Source organism: Octopus bimaculoides, chromosome 21, assembly GCF_046866305.1.
Source record: "Octopus bimaculoides isolate indiv1 chromosome 21, ASM4686630v1, whole genome shotgun sequence".
NCBI classification, from domain to species: domain Eukaryota; kingdom Metazoa; phylum Mollusca; class Cephalopoda; order Octopoda; family Octopodidae; genus Octopus; species Octopus bimaculoides.
The window spans coordinates 3188560-3212072 of NC_142948.1; the positions used below are offsets into that span (position 1 = coordinate 3188560).

The 23513-nt window shown below is 33.8% G+C and overlaps 3 protein-coding genes and 1 long non-coding RNA gene across 7 annotated transcripts in view; 3 read left to right on the top strand and 1 right to left on the bottom strand.

Annotated features, from left to right (window-relative positions):
• LOC106884128 (IST1 homolog) overlaps positions 1-3790 on the top strand; it is a 24376-nt gene extending 20586 nt beyond the window's left edge. Inside the window, exon 4 of the mRNA XM_014935360.3 lies at positions 3673-3790. Within this exon, the coding sequence (XP_014790846.1) occupies positions 3673-3713 (41 nt within the window). The 3' untranslated portion in view covers positions 3714-3790. The remainder of the gene's footprint in view (positions 1-3672) is intronic.
• LOC149131477 (uncharacterized) lies at positions 3734-7294 on the top strand. The gene is made up of 2 exons (XR_016237820.1): positions 3734-3872; positions 7038-7294. It is a non-coding gene; the product is annotated as an uncharacterized LOC149131477 (long non-coding RNA).
• Positions 7295-9566: 2272 nt separating this feature from the next.
• LOC149131478 (uncharacterized) lies at positions 9567-12240 on the bottom strand. The gene has a single exon (XM_089339342.1). It carries the CDS (start codon positions 10720-10722, stop codon positions 9670-9672), a length of 1053 nt encoding a protein of 350 aa, XP_089195468.1. The 5' UTR covers positions 10723-12240; the 3' UTR covers positions 9567-9669.
• Positions 12241-12317: 77 nt separating this feature from the next.
• LOC106884117 (BLOC-1-related complex subunit 5) lies at positions 12318-23468 on the top strand. Of its 4 annotated transcripts, none has more exons than XM_089339343.1 (5): positions 12318-12599; positions 14591-14713; positions 15586-15618; positions 18642-18976; positions 20220-23468. In XM_089339343.1, the coding sequence occupies exons 2-5, from the start codon at positions 14599-14601 to the stop codon at positions 20442-20444; spliced, it is 708 nt and encodes a 235-aa protein (XP_089195469.1). In that variant the 5' UTR covers positions 12318-12599; positions 14591-14598; the 3' UTR covers positions 20445-23468. The 4 variants fall into 4 exon arrangements, with proteins under 4 accessions (XP_089195469.1, XP_089195471.1, XP_089195470.1 ...); XM_089339344.1 differs by lacking the exon at positions 12318-12599 and adding an exon at positions 13557-13679; XM_089339345.1 differs by lacking the exon at positions 15586-15618.
• Positions 23469-23513: the final 45 nt, after the last annotated feature.

Consider the following 23513-nt stretch of genomic DNA (forward strand, 5'->3'; position numbering starts at 1 on the left):
ACATATACATACATATTTACATACATACATACATACATATATATATATATGTGTGTGTGTGTGTGTGTGTGTATATATATATATATATATATATATATATATATATACACACACACGTATAATATATAATTATGTTCTATTATTAAACTGCTGTTAAGGCATTATGGACCTATATGAAAATTATTACATCATTCTTATTTTATTATCTATTTATATTCTCCTTATCTTCACTGATTGTGTTGTAATATCTTAATTAACTGGATAGAATATTTATTATTATTATTATTATTATTATTATTATTATTATTATAACTGTTATAATTATTAATATTTTTGTTGTTGTTATTTGTTGCTCTCTATCAAACACAAAGTGTTACTGTATTAAAACACGTAACTGCAGGTACTTTAAAAATGACCTATATATATATATATATATATATATATATATATATATATACATACATATATATATATATATATATATATATATATATATATATATATATATATATATATATATAAAGATACAGAAATAATTAATTCTCAACTGCAGAATAATACAAACAGAATTGAAGGAACATGATAAAATATCCATATTATTGCAGAAAAATTTTTCTGCAATAATCTGTATATTTTACCCTGTTTCTGCTATTCTGTTTGTATTATTCTGCATTTGAGAATTAATTATTTCTGTATTTTTCAACACATCTCAACACTTCCAAAGCAAACTTTGTTTGTTTACTTTCATCGTAATTTACATGCATTCATACAATGTTTATATACACTCCAGGTATATTGAACACCTGTTTTTTTTTTAAGTACCACGAAAAGAAATTTAGCTTTATATGCTTGCATTCAATTCTACAGTTGATACTTCAGTGTATATAATATATGGAACTTAAAAAAGCATACCATTTATACAACTACTGAGTGTATGTGTGTGTCATGAATATATATATACATGCATGTGTGTGTATATATGGATGTGTATATGCGTTTATACTTGCTTACAGCTAAAATTCTGACTTTCATTCTTTATAAAGGCGGTGCTATTATTATATGAACTCTCTGCCTCCTGCTGTCTGGTTCAAATGTTTTGCTGTCTCTCAGATCTAGGTTCAAATTCTGCTTTGCCCTTTATCCTTCTGGTCATCGAGGGATAAAAAGAGAGCCCCTGCAGTGTAGTGAGGAAGATGTGGGTCAATGAAGATTACTTTGCACCTTTGCCTCTATTATGTATACATATATGTATGCACACACACACACACACACACACAATCGCATATACAAGTGTGAGTTAGACAGTAAGGCAATTGCTATTTGCCTTTTTGTCTTATCTTCAAAAAGTAATGCGAATAAAAGTTGCATTAATTTCTAATTGATCTTGTATGTGTGTGTGTGTGTGTGTAATGAAATTGTATTACTTTCTGATTCACCCTCATGTATGTATATATGTGTGTGTATATATATATATATATATATATATATATATATATATATATATACACATATATATATATATAATTAAATTGTGCAACTTTCTGACTTACTCTCATGCATATCTATCTATCTATCTATCTATCTATCTATCTATCTATCTATCTATATATATAACATGAAACACATACATATATATGTCTAGACCCTATAGCATGGAAAAATGCCAGTTCAAGGAATGGACTATATAGATATATCTGTGTGTGTGTGTATGTGTGTTTATAATCTGACACAGCTGACACACAACAAAACTTTGCTGTTACTAACAGCTTTCATATATATATATATATATATATATATATATACACACATATATATATATATATACACACATACATGTAGGGTGTTTGTAAAAATAACGCAACGCACAAGAGCATTAAAAAATATATATACTTGAACACAGTGAATGCTAATTTTCACTCACATATAATTAGGATACAATCAGTGAAGTAAACGAAGAATCATAATAAGAAATTTATGAAACATGGATTCAAAAGTAGGCTTGAAGATAATTCTCAAAACAGTCACCATTTTTTTTTTTAATGCCATGATCAATCCGGGACCTGACAGGTTGGCACACCTTTCGCCACAATTCTGTGTCAATCTCACGGACACGAATTGTGACCACATACCCAGTCTTTTAATACTCCCCAAAGAAAATGCTGATGTGTTGCCCTACTTTACAAACACCCTGTATATATATGTATATATACATATTTATATGTATGCATCTATGTATATATATATATATATATATATATATATATATATATATATATATATATGTATATATATATATATATATATGTATATATATATATATATATGTATATATATATATATATATATGTATATATATATATATATATGTATATATATATATATATATGTATATATATATATATATGTATATATATATATATATATGTATATATATATATATATGTATATATATATATATATATGTATATATATATATATGTATATATATATATATATATGTATATATATATATATATGTATATATATATATATGTATATATATATATATATATATATATATATGTATATATATATATATGTATGTATATATATATATATATATGTATATATATATATATATATGTATATATATATATGTATATATATATATATATATGTATATATATATATATATGTATATATATATATATATATGTATATATATATATATATGTATATATATATATATATATGTATATATATATATATATGTATATATATATATATGTATATATATATATATATATGTATATATATATATATATATGTATATATATATATATATATGTATATATATATATATATATGTATATATATATATATATATGTATATATATATATATATATGTATATATGTATATATATATGTATATATATATGTATATATATATATATATATATATATATATATATGTATATATATATATATATATATATATATATATATATATATATATATTTAAACGTTCAGTTTAGAACAGCGTTTCTCAAATTAGATTCGGATGAACCTCTGAGTTCCATTTTATAAAATCTGAGGTTCCATGAGGCAAAGCACTTTAATGAACATTTAAATGATTTTTATTTTATAAAGCTAAAAGATATTCACCATTTTCAGAATAATAAAAATAAATTATTATGTGTTTTTCATTTTTTATGAATAAATTCCCTCTCTAAAAGAATTTTTTTGGTTTCTTTTTATGTCAGGGTTTGTTATTGTCTGTAAAATATTGGTATGGGGTCTGCAATCATGTTATAGGTTCTGTGACAAAAATAACTTTGAAAAATGGTAGATGGGTTCACAAATGAGATTGTATATATATAAATATATATATGTGTGTGTGTGTGTGTGTATGTTGATACTCTAGACTTCTTTGAGTTTCCATCTACAAAATCTACATACAAGGCTTTGATCAACCTGGGGATATAAGGGGATGTAATTGAAGGCATTTGCCCAGTGTACCATGCAGTGTGAGACTGAACCTGAAACCATGTGGTTGGGATGCAAGCCTGTTAACCACGTGTCCATGTCTCTGCGTAGTCAGTCGTTCCCACTCTCTTCTGAATTTGATTGATGCTTGATGTGACTTTTGCTGACTTGGTCTTAGTCTCTTTTGTAATTCTATTTACATCCAGGATGCATTGTAAGAATATGTCGAACCTGTTGTAGAACCTGACAACTTGATTGATATTTTATCTTATCGACCATCCCAGAAGGATGATGAAAAAATAAAATAAAAAAGGAAAAAAAAAAGCAACAAAAACAAAGCAAAGCAAAATCGACCTTGGAAGGAATTGAACTTAGAACATAAATGGCTGAGACTAAAGACCACAAGGTATTTTGTTTGTTCTCATAATTCTACCAAATCCATTTCCGTTTCTTTTGTTTGGAAATAAATCATACACAGCTTATTACGAGTTCTTGCGATATACTATGGACGATAGGTTCAGCTCAACTAACCTCATGACACTTTATCGTCATTATCATCAATCATCAATCATCAATCATCAGCAGCATTTTAATTTCCACTTTCCTATGCTTGTGTGGATCAGATGGAATTAAAAGGTAAAGGTAAAGGTCACCTTCCTGACTCATTCTGACTCATGAGGACCAGTTTCCTGGTTTCCATGGCAACATATATTGCTCCCTGAATGGAACACCAGTCCATTGCTGGATTACTCCCTTTCGCCAGTTGAGTGGACTGGGGCAACGTGAAATGAAGTGTTTTGCTCAAGAACACAACACGGTACCCGGTCCAGGAATCGAAACCACAATCTTATGATCATGAGTCTAACACTCTAACCACTGAGCCACATGCCTCCACAAAAGGTAAAGTTACCTTTTGAAGTCATGTGAATTCATAAGGACTGGTTTTTTCCAGTTTCCATGGCATGTAAATTCTCCACTTGAACAGGATACTAGTCCGTTGCAAGATGACTCCTTTTTTGCCAGCTGATTGGACTGGAGCAATGTGAAATGGAGTGTTTTGCTCAAGAACACAATGTGTTGCTCGGTTCAGGAATTGAAACCACAATCTTATGATCAGGAGTCCAACAACCCAACCACTAATCCACATGCCTCCACTATCAGATAGAACTCTATGGGGATGATTACATATGGTCGGATGCCGTTCGTGTCTCCAACACTTTGCCTGTTTCCAAGCAATATTGTCCCTTGGCCAGATATGTTTTAATGGAAGATTGGAAACAAAGCAACATTACTTCCATGATGATGTCACTCATTCACAACCATCATGTAATGTCAACACAAGGATATACAAACAATGCATACACACTCATGTATACAATGGGCTTCTTTCAGTTTCCGTCTGTCATGTTCATTCGCAAGCCTTTGGTTGATCCAGGGCTATAGTGGAAGACACCCAGAGAGCCATTGAGTGGGACTGAACTTGAAACCAAGTGGCTGGAGATCAAGCTACACAACCACACAAATTTTGCCACAAGGGCAGCCATTTTAGAGGAGGGGATGTGGCGATAGCATCAACCCCAGTACGCAACTGGTACTTAATTTCTCGACCCCAAAATGATGAAGGGCAAAGTCAACCTTGACGGAGTTTGAACTCAGAACGTAGTGACAGACGAAATATCAGTAAGCATTTCCCCTGGCGTGCTAACGGTTCTGCCAGTTTGCCTAATCTCCATTTGATTTTGCTATTAAAAATGTCTTCTCGTTTTCTGTTTTCCTTTGGATGGGGGTGGCCAACTTTAGCAATGTGTTATATCCATTCATATGCTAAGAATGATTTTTATTTTATTTATTTTGTACATTTTTGCAATCCCTGGCACTTCTCAGAGTGAAGTGTATTTTTAGCTTTGTTTTTTCTTTTGTGTATTTGATAAATAATAATAATGATGATGATAAGACAAAGAAACAATCAAAAATGAAGAATTATCAGGAAGGCCTTTCTTTGTTAAACGTTTTCATCATGTTATTCTTATGAAATGCGTGTTTTCTTCAGTTACACAGATTTTTATTGATACAATTCATGTGTGATTTATGTTTAGTATTTAAAAAGATGAAAAGGAAACAACAAAAAAAAACTAACAATAAAAAGTAATTTCTGTTCAGATTTATTTTTTTTATAAATTCTCAACATCAGAGTACAGGCTGTGGAACCCCCCTCCCATATTCATCATTCATTCTTGATAAACATTTCAACAGTAAACACATAGTGTGCATCAATCCAAACCATTATGAAAACATAATGGTAAAACATTAGCTTTAAGAAGACACCACTATCACCCGCTTAACTTCATTGGTGCCACAACAATGGCTCTGCAAAAGATGGAAGGTTTTTCTGCCGCACACTCTGTATTCATTTTCTTTCACTCTAAATTCTTTGCAACGTTTGTTTTTGGAAGTAGTGGTTTTCTGATTGCAGCTCTCCCATGAAATCTGGTTTTGTACAGTTCCTGACGAACAGTTTTTGTGGAAACTGGGTTCTTGAGTAGGTCATTAAGCTTTGCAGTAATTTTGGGAGCTGTACTTTTGTGATCCTTTCTAACAATTTGCGTATGAGTCCGACAGTCTCATCTGAAAGTTTTGGTTTTTTTCCGGAGTTTTGTTTCGAGGAAGAGGTTTTTTCCCTCTTTCTCAATGGCTGTCATTACTTTCGAGACAGTACTTCTTGATACACCAAACATTTCGGCTGTTTTCATTACGCTAGCACCAGCCATATGAACACCAACAATTTGACCTCTTTGAAAGTTTGTTAGATCTGTCATTTTAATGAATCTTAATTACCTTTTTCTGATGATATCTGAAAACAAACAGCAATTTTAGCAAAACATATTAAGCAACGCTAATAATAAATAAAAAAACATAAAAATAAACAAGCTTTTGATGGTTTTATAGAAATTTCAAAATTATGATGCTATGATGCTAGGTGATTCCATTATTTTGTCCAACCTCTGTATATATATATATATATTAACCAAGTACATATTCTGCATAGGTTAAGAAACGGTGATGAGTGAAAATTTTTGTATATATAATTAATTATAAGTTTTCATCATATATTGACTGTAGAAAATAGTCTAATATTGGGGCATGAAGAAAAAAATGGATATTAGTACATGAGGGAATCGAACCCATGTGTGTATTTGTACATATACACAGCCTTGGCCAGAAGTATAAAGCACCCATCAAAATTAATTACATTTAAGGTATATGGCTAAATTAGGATAATAAAAATATATGAATGCCAAAAAAATTTATTTTTAAGTAATTTAATACTTTGTGGGATCTCGTTTTGGCTTTAATGACTGCCATAATTCATCTTGGCATGGATTCCACAATATTGTGACATTCTTATGTTCTCCCATGCTGCTTGTAAAGTTCCAAATAATTGTGCTTTTCTGATTTTGTTTTGTGTGTGCCCCACAATGCCACCTACCCTTACCACATCTAATATACCCACCCATCCAAAAAGTAAGTGCCACAGTTTCTCATGAGTTGTTTGCTTGCTTGATTACTTCAGTGTCCAGTCTGCTATCTCAGAAGTCAAGGAGTCCAAACTGATTTCTTCTACGTCCACTTTGGTTGGTATGTCTCAGAAAGTACAGAAGCTAGCAACTCCACTTTGGTATCTCAAGAAATCCAAATTGATTATACTTCAGAACCCATTCTGGTATCTCAGAATCTACTGAAGCTATGAATACTATGTTTTTAAACCTTGATTACTAAGAAAACTAATAAAAAAACAAAGCAAAATTTTCTTGGTTTCCAAAAGTTTGTTGGCTCTTAAGTGCACTGTCTTGTTTTCTTCAATTATCATAACTGGTTCTGTCAGTCGCAACGATGAATGTTCCAGTTGATTTGATCAACCAAACAAACAGCCTGTTCATGCAATTAACATGCAAGTGGCTGAGCACTCCACAGACACATATACTCTTAAGGTAGTTATCAGGGAGATTCAGCATGGCACAGGATGGAAGAAGGCTGGCCCCTTTGAATTACAGGTACAACTCATTTTTGCCAGCTGAGTGGACTGGAGCAATGTGAAATAAAGTGTCTTGCTCAAGGACTCAATGCATCACCAAAGAATTAAACTCACGACCTAATGATTGTCATGCACCTTCACTTAATTACTACTACTGTCATACTAAAGCCCTATGGTGTGTCCTTGAGCAAGTCTCTTTATTTAACATTGACACCTTGCCAATTATTGAACTCATGACCTTACGACTGCGATCCGAATACCCAAACCATTAAGCCATGTGCCTTCATTCAATTATCATAGAGTAAGAATGATGGCATGTGGCCCAGTGGTTAGGTTATTCAGCTCACAATACAGGGTTCAATTCTCAGATCAAGCATTGTCTCTTTGAGCAGGAGACTTCATTTCCCATTATTCTTTTCGACTCAGCTGAAAAAATAAATGCTGAGGGCAGTTGGAAGTTAACTCTTTTGTTACTGTGTTTCTTACAGTTTTATTGATAACAAGAAGGGTCTCAACAACAATCTACAGACACAGCAGCCAAATCTCCCTCAAATCTCTAATTACTATCTTAATCCTGTAGTTAGCATATTTCTGTTGAAATACACTGTCTTTATTTCAAATAATTATAGAAAATAATGAAGAATTTAATGTGGAAACAGGAAATTTGTATCAAAGAACTAGGAGCAGTCTCAAGCAAGTTGGTACCAAAATCCTTAAGCTAATAAGTTGGCAGGCAGGGAACCAAAGATCTGGTTCAGATGTTTGCCATTCTTAAAAAGCAAAGAAGGATCCACTTAACTATTTTGTTATATTTCTGTTGAAATACTGTTCTTATTTCAATTAATTATGGAAAATAGAGGAAGAATTTAATAAAATAAGTTTGTCATTATTAAGCTGGTGTTTGGAATACAAATCAACATGACATTTTGATGGAAGGTTTTAATTTAGATTACTTTAAAGCAGAAAATTTGGATCACAGCACCAGGGGTGATCTGAGGTGGGTTGGTGTCAAAATGGTTACCCTGGCAACAGAGGGGCATCTTGTACAGGAGAGATGAATGTTCAAACTAAATATTTTGAAAATTCAAACAAGTTTAACAGTAGTTTATTTGTCTACCTTGAACTAAGTATCCCCTCTTTTTAGAACAGTAAGTTGTGTTTGAAGGATATTTGGCTGCTATTTCTAAGCAGGTTGAGTGACCACATAGAGCGTCATTTAGCAGTGGTGGTGGAAGAGGAGGAGGAGGAAGCTGTGCATCTTGGTAAGTAAGTTTTTGCCAATCAATGAGGTGGTCTTTTGGATGTAGTCCAGAATTTTTATGTATGTAGTAGAAATATCAGACCAGGTATACAGGAGCAGGTGGGATGGTGGTGGGGAGTTGGCAGACATGTCAAAGGCATTGGATGAAATATTTTGCAGTATATATATTTTGGCTTCTTTCATTCTAAGTTCAAATCCCACCAAGGTTAGCTTTTGCTTTTTGTCCTCCTGGGGTCGATACATAAAATACTAGGCTAAGGTAGTGGAATTGTTAACAAACTGGACCAGGTGCCTTGTGGTACTTATTCTGGTCCCTTGCATTATATGAGTTCAAATCTCTCTCTGTGATCTGCCGAGGAGTGATAAAGTGAATCCACTCCTTTGTTTCATACCATCACCACAACCTGGCAGCCCAGGGTGCTTGTTACAGAAGTGGTGGAAGAGGCTGAGAGATGAGATGGCACATCTGTAGAGCAGAGGTTTGGGTTGACTCGAGTCTATTGACATGCAGTGGGACTAAAGCCAGGACTTCATGGTTGCAAAGGAAACCTTTTGACCATCAGGCTATGCCAGCGTGCATGTGTGTGTGTGTATGCAAACACGCATGGGTTAGTCGGGAGTTCTACTTTGAAATCGTAAACAAAATAAGTTTGAAAATTCTAATTAATTTGCTAGTTAGATTCATTATCTATCTTTGGTTTCAGTCTGAAAATATCTTTCTCGCAAAGAATGAAATGGGGACAAAAAGGAAGATCGTGGCAAACAACTTAAAATCTGACTTAAAAAGAAAATCGACAGTAAACTGATAAAAAAAAAAGAGAAACTTGTTTTTTTAATAAAGAATAAAATACACGAATCATGAGTACAAAAAGGTTTAAATTAAATTATAACTTATGCTACAAATTTTAATTATAAACTCTTTTTTTCTGTGGTTGAAAGTTCTTCGAAAACACTTTTCTCCGTGGTAGAAATTTCCTCGGAAACTGATTTTTCACTGGTAGAAAGTTCATTGCAATCGTGTTTTTCTGTAGCAGGATCATTCTCCGAAACCTTTTTTTCCGTGCTAAAAATTTCCTGACAAACGACTTCTTCTTCGGTAGAAAGTTTCTCACAAATCCGTTTTTCTGTGGTAGAAAATTCCTTGTAACCGAATGTTGAAGTGGTAGGAATTTCTTCGCAAACGTTTTTCTCATTGGTAGGAAGTTCATTACAAAAGTATTTTTCGTCAGTATAAAGTTCTCCACAATCGGATTTTTCAATGGCATAAAGTTCTTTGTAAATGTGCTTTTCATCTGTAGAAAGTTCTTTGCAAACGGTTTTTTCCATTGAATAAAATTCTTCGCAATCGTTTTCTTCAGAGGCAGGAAGTTCATCGCTAATTTTTTCGGTGGGAGAAAGTCTCTCACATTCTTGTTTTTCACTGGAAGAAAGATCCTGACAAACATCTTTTTCACTAAGAGAAAATTCTTCTAAAATAATGTCTTTTTCTGTGACAGAAACTTCATCGCAATCGCTTTTTTCACTGATAGGAAATTCATTACAGTTAATATTTTCCGTTGAAAGTTCGTTGCAAGCGTTTTCTCCACTTGTAGATAATTCCATGCCAGCAGTATTTTTCAAGGAAAGTTCCTTGCAAATTTGGTAAATTCTCATAGTAGAATGTAAATTCAAATTTCTTTCTTTTTCATATTTTTGTAAAGTATATTTTTGACGAATGTTGTGTATTTTACACTCCAGGTCGTAGATGTCATTAAGACAATTGTAAATTTTGCGCGCTGAAGGCGAATTATTGAGTAATTCAACGTCCATTCTCAAAGGTGCAGTTTTTTCATGTAAGCGCTGATTTTTATCAATTAGTTCTTGTTTTTGTTGGCGTAATCTCTCGTGGATATTTAATAATAAGTCTAATTTACGCCGGTAAGTTTCTTTCTCTGTTGAAATTTTCGAATTCTCCAGTTCCATAATGCCGAACCAAGATGATACAAGTCTACGGAAACATCGAAGAAAATTATTAAAGTTTGAGAAAATCTGTGATGGTACGTATCGGCTAGAAACTATCCACAAAATATGTATTACACGTGAGTGCTGATGAGAACGATAAGTTGAAGTTTTTGGGAAGTGCTTGACAAAAAGGGATAATACAAAGACATTTAGAGTTACCTCCCTTATCAATAATTAAACAGGAAGGAAAATTGAGTTCCGGACCAAAAATCCGGAATTTCCAGAAATCCGACGATACCATGCAATATCACCCAACATTCTGTACCCTGTATTAAATAAACAGGCCCTGTTGTAGAAGTTTGTTCATTTGCATACGTTAAATGTTTAAAATAGTTTAGATGTGGATTGATAAAAAATAAACATACTCTGCTTTAGAAGCGTATTAATTTGTACCTGTATCTGTTAAATAAAATCATGTTCTTTACTTTTCTTGATTTAATTTTCATTTTGTAAACTTTATGCATGGTACAATATGATATATTAAAAAAAAATTAACTGGTTTAATAGATATCAAACAGATCCTGTATGAGAAGTATATTTATTTGAATATGTTAAATGTAATTTAGTTATTTATTTTCCTAGTTTATTTTATATTTTACATTTATATTTAGTTGTGTCTGGGGAGAGACTTTCCAGAAATCGGGAAATCCAGAAATATGGGCCACTTCCGGTCATAAGCTTGCCGGATATTTGGTGCGGTTCTACGTATATTTCGATATATATTAAAATACTTATATATAAGAATTTGTGACTTATTTATCTGCAGTTTTCCACATATTCTGTTTATTTCTAGGTGGGTTTCCGAATATAACCATAGAGAGACACTCTTATAGGGAGAAAATAAATATTTTGTAAATGAATTGTTTTATTATCTTCTATTTTAAAGAGGTATTAAAGGAAGTTGTGACAATCCTTTGAAAATTACTCTGTATAAATGGAAACTCTTTCTGTTTATATTTTAAAGACTAAAGTTTTATTTGCATCAATCTACGAAATTCCGATTAAACAAGGACGTGCACGGGGTCTCGAAGAGAAACTTTTAGAGCAGGTTTGTGGCGTAAGGGGGGGGGGAGCAATGATATGCAGGCTTTTAGAGTTACTTCCCTTATACTAAAAGTACCCTAAAAAGGAAATATAAAATATCTAATATTAATAGGGAAAAATCTAATTTATAAATATATAATATCTAGTATAGAGAAAGATAACAGGATCAAATTAAATAGATCAAGGCAAATCAACTGCAAAGCACATTGCGTGATCTGGCAAAACAGAAAACTCGAAAAGCTCAGGTAAACAAACGGTTCGGATTAGTGGTTAAGGCTAAGTTGAACGGATATTTCGCTGGTATCCGGCATTCCGCAAATCCAAGGAATTATATATTTATACTTATGTACAGGAATTCATAACTGTTGTTTATTTGAGCTATTTCATATGTTTTAGCTAATTCTAGACGTGATTGCTAGTGTTATATCACTGGACGTACTCTTTTATGCGAAGAGTACGAAAATGTACATCAATGAGTTGTTTACATGAAGTGTTTGGTTTTCTATCTTCTATTTTAGAGAGTTATTAATGGAGGCTTCAACAATCATCTGATAGTGACTGTGTGTATATACACACGCATATATATAATTACCGTGTATATATAAATATATATATAGTGATTGTGTGTATATATAGTTACTGTATATATATATATATTTATATATATAAATAAATATATATAGTTACTGTGTATATATATATAGTTTTACTGTATGTGTGTATAAGTTACTCAGTGTATGTATATATATAGTTGTTCTGTTTGTATTTTAAAGACTAAAGGTGTATTTGTTTCGGTAAGTATTTACTTCTTAATATTTAATAATATCATAATATCCATATAACCATCGTTATTATCTGAGTCTAATTATTGTCTGTCATTCATTTAGTCTTTTAGTGATGACGCACTTTCACATAACAAAACCTTCATTTCGCTATATTTCCATATTTTACCAAAGGTTCTTAAAATAACGAATTAGGGTTGGTTATGAAAAAATATTTTACTTTGGGAAATATCTTGGTTTTGTAATATTTTTGCAGACAGCCCCCCCCTCAAAATTTGCGAACAGTATTATTTACACCTCGTTGTCGACTTCAACGCGGAAACACAAGGCCAAATATACAAAGAACGAACAAAACGTTTCTACTTTTCTCCATTAAATGCTGTTATTATTATTTTAATCATTCCTTCATCGTCTATCTTCCTTAAATTGTGAAATTCATTGATGTAGTCTGTTTTATTTTTTTTCAACTCAAGTAACTTCAGCCCATTTGGGGTAATCACGTCTCGTAAATTCCACCCTATTTAGAATTTCAAATATAAATAATACGACATTGGTGTAAGTTTTGTAAATAGAATAATCACATATTTCAGATTTCGTAACCACTATGTAAATAAATATTTAATTTTAATCTGAGCGCGTTTGAATTTCAAATATAATGGTTTCTGATTTCGGTAGAAGACCAGTAAATTTCAGGTGAGTGGGATTAATCGACACCATTGATCCCATTACTTGATTGGTACTTTATTTTATATCGACTCCGCGAGAATTTAAAGCAAAGTGGACCCGAAAGATCCGAGGTCAGAATGCATCGAGTCGGAACAAATACAGCACAGCATTTTTTCTGATGCTCTAACGATGCAGTCAGCTCCACAATACTTCTATATATGTTATCCCAGAATAGTTGATATATTTTTTGGCGTTCCTTCGGGGTTGGTCTACAGAGGGTCGGTGTAAAGAGACGACGTCATTCACCCTCTTTTTCAGCCTAGCCTCTTTGTCCATGTCATGAGGGAAGGTTGTATGGGGAGGATGACGTCGTGTACCAATATCGAAGGATTGCCATTTTCTGTGACCACCGAGTAAGCATTATCAGTAAGTATTTGAAGTATATACCACCATGCCCTCCCCCCATCAGTTTATGTTTTAATACTAATTTGAATTAGAAAAATTAATCTGCAACTGTGCTGAGACATCAACTTCTTTGGTCTAGACTGTTATATCAACCATTCCACTTTCTTCCAGTGATTGTTTTAGCGATCTCAGAAGGCTGAATTGTAAAGAAAGTATGGACAGGATTTGAACTTGGAATGTAAATGCATAAACGAACCGCAAATTATTTTTTTCCAATACTCAGCCATCTACTTGCTTACCTATTAAACATTTATCCTAGACACTGTTCTTGTACCTAAAATAACAGTTTTCAGACTCCATAGTTTTTGGTAGTAATTCTCGTTTGTGTTTCATTATTGTTTAAGAGTTGATTACAAATGGCTTCTTGCATCGCTCACCTTATTCTCAGTATACCTTGGGCTATTTTTTCCTACTCTTTTACATTTTGAGTTTAACTCCTTCCTAGGTAGACTTTTCCTTTCTTTCTTTCAGGCTCAGTAAAAGTAAATATTGGCCAAGTACTGGGATCAATGTAATTGATTAACTTTCTCCTCACAAAATTATTAGCTATGTGCATAAATTATTGCTAAGATGGTAAACTGGCAGAGTTGTTAGTCATCAGACAATAAGGCTTCAGCAGCATTTGTCCTGGCTCTTTATGTTCCGAGTTCAAATCCCACACAGGTCAGCTTGTCTTTCATCCTTTTGCAATTGAATGCTGGGGTTGATGTAGTCAACTTACATGTTCATCTGAAAATTTGCTGGCCTTGTAGCAAAATTTGAAACTAATATTATTATCGTTATAATAAAACATCTGACTAATTACTGTTTGTTAAAAAAAAATGTAATTATGTATATTTGTCATTTCCATTTTTTTTTCTTTCTGAATTTAGGAAACTGGATGGGCTCTGAACAAAGTAGCCTTCCGGCTGGTGCCCCAGGCAGCAGTCTGCGATCCCAGCGTGATGAAGACATACCATATACAACATACTCAATAAGCAAACCCATCGATGGAGGTAATGCATTTTCCATCATTGTATTATTATTATTATTATTATTATTATTATCATTATCATTATTATTATTATTATTATTATCATTATTATTATTATTATTATTATTATTATGGTGGCGAGCTGAATATCTCTCATTGTGAGATTTACAAATAGTGAATTACTGAGGTTTTTCATTGTAAAACATATTCACAATTGCTGTCTTGAGAGAGAGAGATGCTGTTATATAGATGGAATGAGAGCTGGAAGATGAGGCAAAGATGATTGCAACTATCTACTCACTGCATGTGCCACCCTGAACTGGAAGTATCCAGATTAGTCTTGTGGAATCCACTTCATGCTGATGTAAGAAGAGGAAAATGTTGTCACATTTACATCGACAACTTGATTACAGACATTGGGTCGGAGTGTATCCAGGACCTAGAGGCTGTGATGACGGATGGAGAAATGCGGCAGGTGGACCTTGTTGCTGCAGCCCTGGGTGGAACCCGGCCATAATAAAAATAATAATAAATAAGAACTGGCCTTGAAATCTTGAGTTATTCCTCTCGAAAAGACCAAAAAACTAAAATACCAGTGATGAGGCTGAGGCATTCATCATATGCTGTCACATCTTTTTACAAAGCATACACACACACACACACACACACACACACACACACATGATGGTAGGTGGATCTTTTGTAACCAATTAACACCTAGTATAATTACTGTGGTTTATTATCTTCTATCTTACATTCTGAATTTAGTTGGATGATTTAGAATAAATTGAAACATTCTATATTGCTGTTAATTAAATCCAACCAACAAATCCATCTTAATTAATTAACTCTGTCAAGCACATGTACTTTTCATATTGGTAAATATTTTTTCAGTGCCAAAATCTCCTAAGTCTAATGATGATGAAGGTAAGCAATAAAATATATTTTAGACATTGAAACATTAAAAAAGAAAACATTTTTTTATGGGAGAGAATATTTAAAAAAAAACCCCCACAAAAATACCCTTTTGTATTGAAATTTAATCTCTTTGCTATCCTAATCTATGAATGTCTTGGAGTAGGTAATTGAAATAGTTCTTTATTCTTCAGAACTGTCTTCTAAACACTCTCTCTCTTTCTATAGTCCTTAGCATCTTTGTATGGCTCTACTGTAGATTCAGAACCTCTATATATTGTCTTTATCCATCTTGTGCCAATCAGCTCTACCAATAGATACTTTCTCTCAACTCTGTGGCTGTTATAAACTCTGCAATTGTTACTTTAGAGGATCATTGTTAGTCTTAGATCTCCTTCATCAACACTTTTCCCTCTAAACTTCAAGCATGTTCTATTGGTACTTCGGTTCTTTCTACCATTCTGCAGCATCATCTTGGAAAGATTTCCAATTTCTATTTCAACTGGAATGGACTGACTACTAACAGTACTAATAACTTATTTTTATGCTTTAATGAGTATTTCCAGGATGTTATATTAAACAATAACAAACTAACACTGCTTTGTATTTTCAGTATAAAAATTAAAATTTTGTTGATTGCTTACTTTAACGTCCCACTCCCAAGATCTTTGATCTAACTCATGACACAATTATTTTTATTTATTTATTTTTGCTTTTAAACTAATATTAAATTTCTATTAACATATATTTAATCATCAATGTATTGCTTTTTGTGTTTTTTTTTTCATAAAAATTGTAAAAAGCAAACAAAATTTCTTTCCATTTTGTTTTTAACTACATATGTAATAATTGTTATAATTTTGTTGAACAGTTTTATCATAAAACCTTCGATGGGGTTAGGGTTTCTATCCGTGAAGGGCTTATCACCTTATTGGAATTTGCATCTAAGTTGTTAGTCTGGAGAAGGAGGACACTACCCCTCACCATCTTAGCCCCTCCCAGACATTATGAACAGTGCCCATCTGTCTTTTCAGTTTCTTCCATACTGGGGAAAAGGCTATGGGATGTGCCCCTAGCCTTTGTAGTTCCTCTCAGGTTGGGAAAAGGCTATAGACTGGCCTTAGCCTTTTTTTTTTCCTGTCCCTCTCAGGTTGGGGAAAAGGCTATGGAAAATATGCCCCCTAGCCTTCTTTAATCCCTCTCAGAGAAGGGAAAGTTTATGGACAGTGCTCATAGCTTTTACACCTCCCCTACAATTTCATTCCAAAAACAATCACATCATTGAAATCTTGAAGCTTCAAGATAATGCTTGAAGCAATGTGAATAAATAAGCATTACATTTGATAGAGTAAATTGAATGCTAAGGGGTTGAACATGTGTATAGAATTTGGTTAGAATTATTCTGAAAACAACTTTGAAAATATCTAACTCAACAAATCTCTGTTCGTCTCATTATAACATTTGTGTTGCTGTATTTTTTTTTTTACTTTAAAAAATTTTTTTTTTTTATTTCTACCCGCTTTCCATTTGGTTGTTAATTAATACAGCACCTTCCTGTCATTGCAACAACTTACTAAAAATTTACTGTCAGCTAAGTTGGTATTGCTTCAATAAAAAGTTGTGAGGTGATGTGATGTGCCTAGGAGAGGAGAGACTGTACTGAAGCATTCACATTTAAATTACAATCTCTATCAAAATATAATTTTAAATATAAACGATATTGTGAGTATTTAGTTAATCATCATCATCATCATCATCAAACATTGACTTAGCCCTTCCCTGAAATTGCCGGCCTTGTGCCATAATTTAAAATCGTTGTTATTATTGTTAAAAATGGGGGTACCTCCAGAATTTCAAACAAAATAACTTTTAGAATTACATTGTTTTGTTCGAAGTTCAAATCCCACCAGGCTCAACTTTTCCTTCCATCTTTTTGGGTTGGTAAAACAAAGTGCCAGTCAAGTACTGGAGTTGCTGCAATCAACTAGCCCCCACCTCCCTAAAAACCCATTGGCCTTGTGCCTAAATTAGAAACCTTCATTATTATTAGTAGTATTTTTATTATTGTTATTGTTAATTTAGATTATTCTGCTTGTATCTATATAATGAAGATAATCTATACATCAAAATAATGTCTAGTATTCTTTTTGTCAGTATTTGTATGTTCAGGTGTTACACCTAAAGCAACCTTAACCATGGAACAACAGTGAAGACACGTAACCATAAATTTGTGGACCAATCTTATGAAAGTCCATAAATTTATGCATCAAAATAGAAATGTAGACATTTTATAAAGCATGGAATTTCTGTGGGTTCCATTAATTATTATTTTGAAACTTTTTAAGACTGTTTTTAATTGGTGTTGCTTAACTCTTTGCCTGTCTTGTTTATTATATGTGACACACAGGACATATTTTCCAGACATCCATCATCATCATCATTTAACGTCCGTTGTCTATGCTGGCATGGGTTTGACGGTTTGACCAGGGCTTGCAAGCTGGAAGGCTGCACCAGACTCCAGTCTTTATTTGGTATGGTTTCTATGGCTTGATGCCCTTCCTAATGCCAACCTCTCTGAGAGTGTAATGGGTGCTTCTATGTGCCACCAGCTTGGGTGCCATTTGCATGACACTAATATCTGCCACAACTACGATTTTAACTGGCTTGACAGGTCTTCTTCTCAAACATGGCATAATGCCAAAGGTCTTAGTCATTCATCATTGCCTCCATACATTGTATATGATACACATTCGAAATTTTTATCAACCACCAAAGTAACTTGGGACTTGTGTAAGGAAGCCATCTGGATCACCAGTCCTCAGTCAAATCGCCCAACCCATGCTAGCATGGAAAGTGGACGTTAAACGATGATGATGATGATGAATGTATGAAACAATGACTAACTAAAAGTCTGAACACAAACATGGACATTTGAGACAAACTTTTGGAAATGCTTTGGACAGGCAAAGGGTCAAGTATGTTTTTTTTTTTTTTTTTTTTGTGTTTTTCCTAATTTTTGTGAATTGCAATTTTAGAGTCGCCACGGTCTTCCCCTCGCTCTCTCAACCGACAGCGACAGGTTCACAGGGGCGAACGTCAAAGCACACCGAAGCATGACATTGTAATTGTGGCTGAAGGTGGACCCCTGCAGAAGGACCCTGATCCTGAACAGACCAAGCTGAATGCCATCCCTGTCTTTCAACCTGTGCTCAAGAGATCGATCAATGGGGGTCGAGGAGAAATGGAATACATTGACAAACTGGACCACCGCCAGGTGCTGTTGCTCTGTCTCCGCTACCAGCAGCACTTGAAGCAGTTGTCAGAAGCTGTTGCTTTTGATCAGAATGCTCTCTGTATCCGAGTTAAAGAGGTAAGTTAGGAGAGAGAGAGAGAGATGGGGGGAGGAGAGAGAGAGAGACTTTATAATTTGTTTGTTTTTACATGAATCACTACCTCATTATCACCCCCACTTTTCTTCTACACCCCCTTGGAACTTTCCACCCACCCACCTCCAAGGGAGCAATTCTGCCTACTTTGGGAACCACTGTTTTAAAGTGATTTAAATTAAAACCTTCAATCGAAATTTCATGTTTTTGTTGTAAATACCAGCTTAGTAACAAGAAAGTTATTTTCATAGATTCTTCACTATTTTCAAAATTAATTGAAACTGTATTTCAACAGAAATAGGCTGACCAAAATTTTCGGTTACCATATTTTACAAGAAATTCATGATTTTTGAAATTATCTCCCTTTTTCTTACTAAGTTGCTATCGATTTGCACTAAGTTTGTTTTCATTCACCAACTAAAAGGGGAAACTTCTATGGATTCGGAAAAAAAAAAGTTTTGTTTGTGCATATCATGTTTCCAGATACGTCCACCTTATCCTTATTGTGAGGTAATTCTAATTGTGGTTGCCTTGACTTTAGTGTGGAGTTATACTATCTCTGAGATCTCAGACTTTAAAAAAAGAAAGAAAAAAAGTATTCCAATTTCTTTTCTTTAGAGAACATTTATTCTGAGTTCAGATCCTGCCATCGTCAAGTTTGCTTTTCATCTTTTCAGAGTCGATCAGTTGAGCACCAGTGGTCAATGTAATCGACTTAGCCGGCTCACTGCAAAATATCAGACTCTGTTCCTATAATAGAAAGAAAGCAGACTCGTTAGCACATTGGGTAAAATAATTAACAGCATTTCTTCTGGCTCTTTACATTCTTAATTCAAATCCTGTCAAGGTTAACCCTTCTTTCATCCTTTTGGGGTTGATATAATAAAGTACCAGTTACGTACTAGGGTTGAGTTCTGGGTTTGATGTTATCAACTAGTCTCCTCCCACAAAATTGCAAGCCTTGTGCCTTTAGAAGAAACGATTATTATTATCTTTATTAGGGCAGTGAGTTGGCAGAATCGTTAGCATGCCAGGCAAAATACTCAACGGTATTTCAACCATCGCTACATTCTGAGTTCAAATTCTGCCGAGGTTGACTTTGCCTTTCATCTTTTTGGGGTTGATATAATCAACTAGTCCCCTTCCCCAAAATTCCAGACCTTGTGCCTTCAGTAGAAAGGATTATTGTTATTATTATTATTATTATTATTTTTCCTATCGTTGCAGATTGATTACATGATGCATGTGTTATTGAACTCTCTCACGGACAGACAGAGGAAGTATGCCAAGTACACGGAACAGTTTCAGCGCGTCAGTGAAACACTGTCCATTTTGAATCGCATCAAAGGTTCTATAGACAATATAATTCCAAAGATGGAGCGTCTGAACCAGATGCTGCCAGAAACTGAACAGCTTGAACCATTCACTATGAAATCCTTACCATCAAATTAATCCACTCTAATCCAATCTAATCCAATTCAAAATTCAATCCAATGTTTTTTCAAACTCTGTATTTATTTTGTTGCTATATCTAGTTTATTGGCGCAGTTTCTGTTGTGCTGTTTTGTAACATAGCTTATAAAATTTAAAAAAATATGAGCTAAGAGTAAAAATTATGTTGTTCAACTACATGCTATTGGCAGGTAGCTGAACAACATAGGCAAATACAGGTATATCAGATACCATACAACATAAGATTTTGATTTATTAAAATTATCTCCACCCCTAGAGGATGTATCATAAAATTGCCAAATTGCAATTATATATATATATATATACACACAGACACACACCCATGCTAGCATGGAAGGCGGACATTAAACAATGATGTGTGTGTGTATATATATATATATATATATATATATATATATATGTAATGGACTATCCTGTTGTTAGATGATGTATGAGGGTTCGACAATTTCTTACCGAACAACCACACAAATGATTTGTTTATAGTGATCAAATGTTTGTGTAGACATAAGCTCACTCCCTCCATCAAATCAACATTACCTGTACGGGTGCCACATGTCAGATGACGAAATGATTCCAGAGCAACGTGAAATGAAGTGCTTTGCTCAAGAACACAATGTCGCAATCGTGAGTGCAACACCTTAACCAGTGAGCCATGCGCCTTCATGCATATATATATATATATATATATATATATATATATATATATATATACATACACACACACACATATATATATATATATATGAGTTAAAAAGGCTAACATTGGTTTCACACAAAGAATTCTCAGCAGTTATCAAGCCTGCCTAATGGGATTTTTGTTCTAATGTCCCTTGTGGCAGGCTTGATAATTGCCGAGAATTCTCAGCATGAAATTGATAGCAGCCTTGTTAAGTCACAAATAACAGATATTTGTCCACCAACGCCATATTGAGCGCTCATTCTCACTGTTCGCTATTAGAGTTTATACATACACACACTTTATATATAAAGGGTAAAGACCCCCCTTCAGTCATGACTGACCATGGGATTACACCTAGAAAGTCTGGGCAAGGTTCTTTATGAAAGACCATCAGTTGCCCATGCATACCGGCCTCCCTTCTCTGTGTCACCAGTGTCACCCAACTGGAGCAACATGAAATAAAGTGTCTTGCTCAAGAACACAACACACAGCCTGGTCTGGGAATCGAAGTCACTACATCAAGACTTAGAGCCCGACACTCTAACCACTGAGGCGTACAGATATAAATACACACACACCCAGAGTACAGGTATAGAAGTATATCAAATACCATACAGCATAAATTCTTGAGAGTTATGAAAATTATCTCTGCTTCCAGAGGATGTATCATAATTAGCAAATAGCAACAAGGACCAACCCCACTTGAGGAGGGGAGATAATCTTCAGAATCAAGAATTCTCCTAAACAGACATGCCATTAAGGAACGGGTCAGGTTTATTGTCTGAATGGAGATAAGACAGCCATGGACACCTGTTCCTTCTTGTTTGCCTGAGATGGACACAGTGTCAGCCGACCTTTTCCATGGCTTGTTATTGCAAGTTCAAAACTGAACTGAAGGAGTCTCATTGTATTTATAACCATATCACTTTATTCTATTATTTCCCCCAAGCCAGAGAATGCTATTGGTAATAGACTGGTGTCCTCTCATCTGCTTAATACCTTGTATCCTAGAAAATCAGACAAAAAAAGAAATGTAGACAGCTCTTTAAAAGCCTTCACCTTCACACTTCACTTTTCATCAAATATTTTTGATTTATTTACCTTTTTGTTAGAAACTTTTAAAAGAATATCTACTTCAGAGGGTCGTTGCATGGCTAAGATGTTGGATTTGGTTAGCTGGCAGAATTATTAGCATGCTGGGCAAAACGCTTAGCAATATTTTCTGTGTCTTTTTGTTCTGAGTTCAAATTCCACTGAGGTTGACTTTTCCCTTCATCCTTTCGAGATTGATAAATTAAGTACCAGTTGTATACTGGGTGTCGATCTATTCGACCAGTCTCATCCCACCAAATTTCAGGCCTTGTGCTTTAGTAGAAAGGATTATTATTATTATTATTGACCATGGTTTTGGCTCAAATTGCTTTTAACAACAGCCCCCACAGGTGGGATGTAGGGGTGGAGTTGACTGCAGGAGGAGAAGAAAGGGAGTTGGACAAATTGCCACATTTGTGGCCCTTTTCTCTCATACCTCTTTATACTCTTCATCCTCCTAGCATAAAGTTTAAGCCCTTTTCCTTGGGTTTTGTAGTCTTGCAAACTGTATGGCAACCTCACTTGTGCTGGTGGCACATAAAAAGCACCTAGGACACTCTGTAAAGTGGTTGGTGGTAGGGAAGGCATTCAACCATAGAAACCATGACAAAAGAAGCACTGGAGCATGAAGCAGTCCTTGGACCCTTTGGATCTTGTCAAACCATCCAAATCAACCCAGCATGGAACATGGATGTTAAATGACGATGTCTTGGTTATAGTTAGAGTGCCACACCAGTGATGGAACTCCTCATCCAGGTGTGGTTTACCTGTCGGCACTTTGGTCATAGATACAAAGCAGCACCAGAGATCCAACACAATAATTAGAAAAGCTAAGCTAACAGCTTAAAATAAAATTTTTTAAATGAATTGGTGATTTCTGCAAATATTCTCATTTAGAAATAATTAATACATGTATTTCTTTCCCCCCACATTTGATAATTTGTAGATAAACAACCAAACAAGTTGAGTACTTTTGTTTTCTTTTGTATTTTTTTTTCCATGTTCATCCTCTGATTCCTTTAATTCTTTAACTGCAGCCTTAGATTTATTCCAAATAGCTGCTTAACAAGGATTATTCTTGTTTTTTGTTTATTTAGTGGTAAGACACATATCAGAAGATATGTTGATTACTGCGTTTATTAACATTTGGGGGCTGCGTTCAGCCCCACCTATTGTCTGTGATGTTCCTCACAAAGATTCTGTTTCACTGAAATAAAATCATCACCATTTTATATTTCTTTAACATTAACAATACTAATTGGACCTTTTTCTTTTAA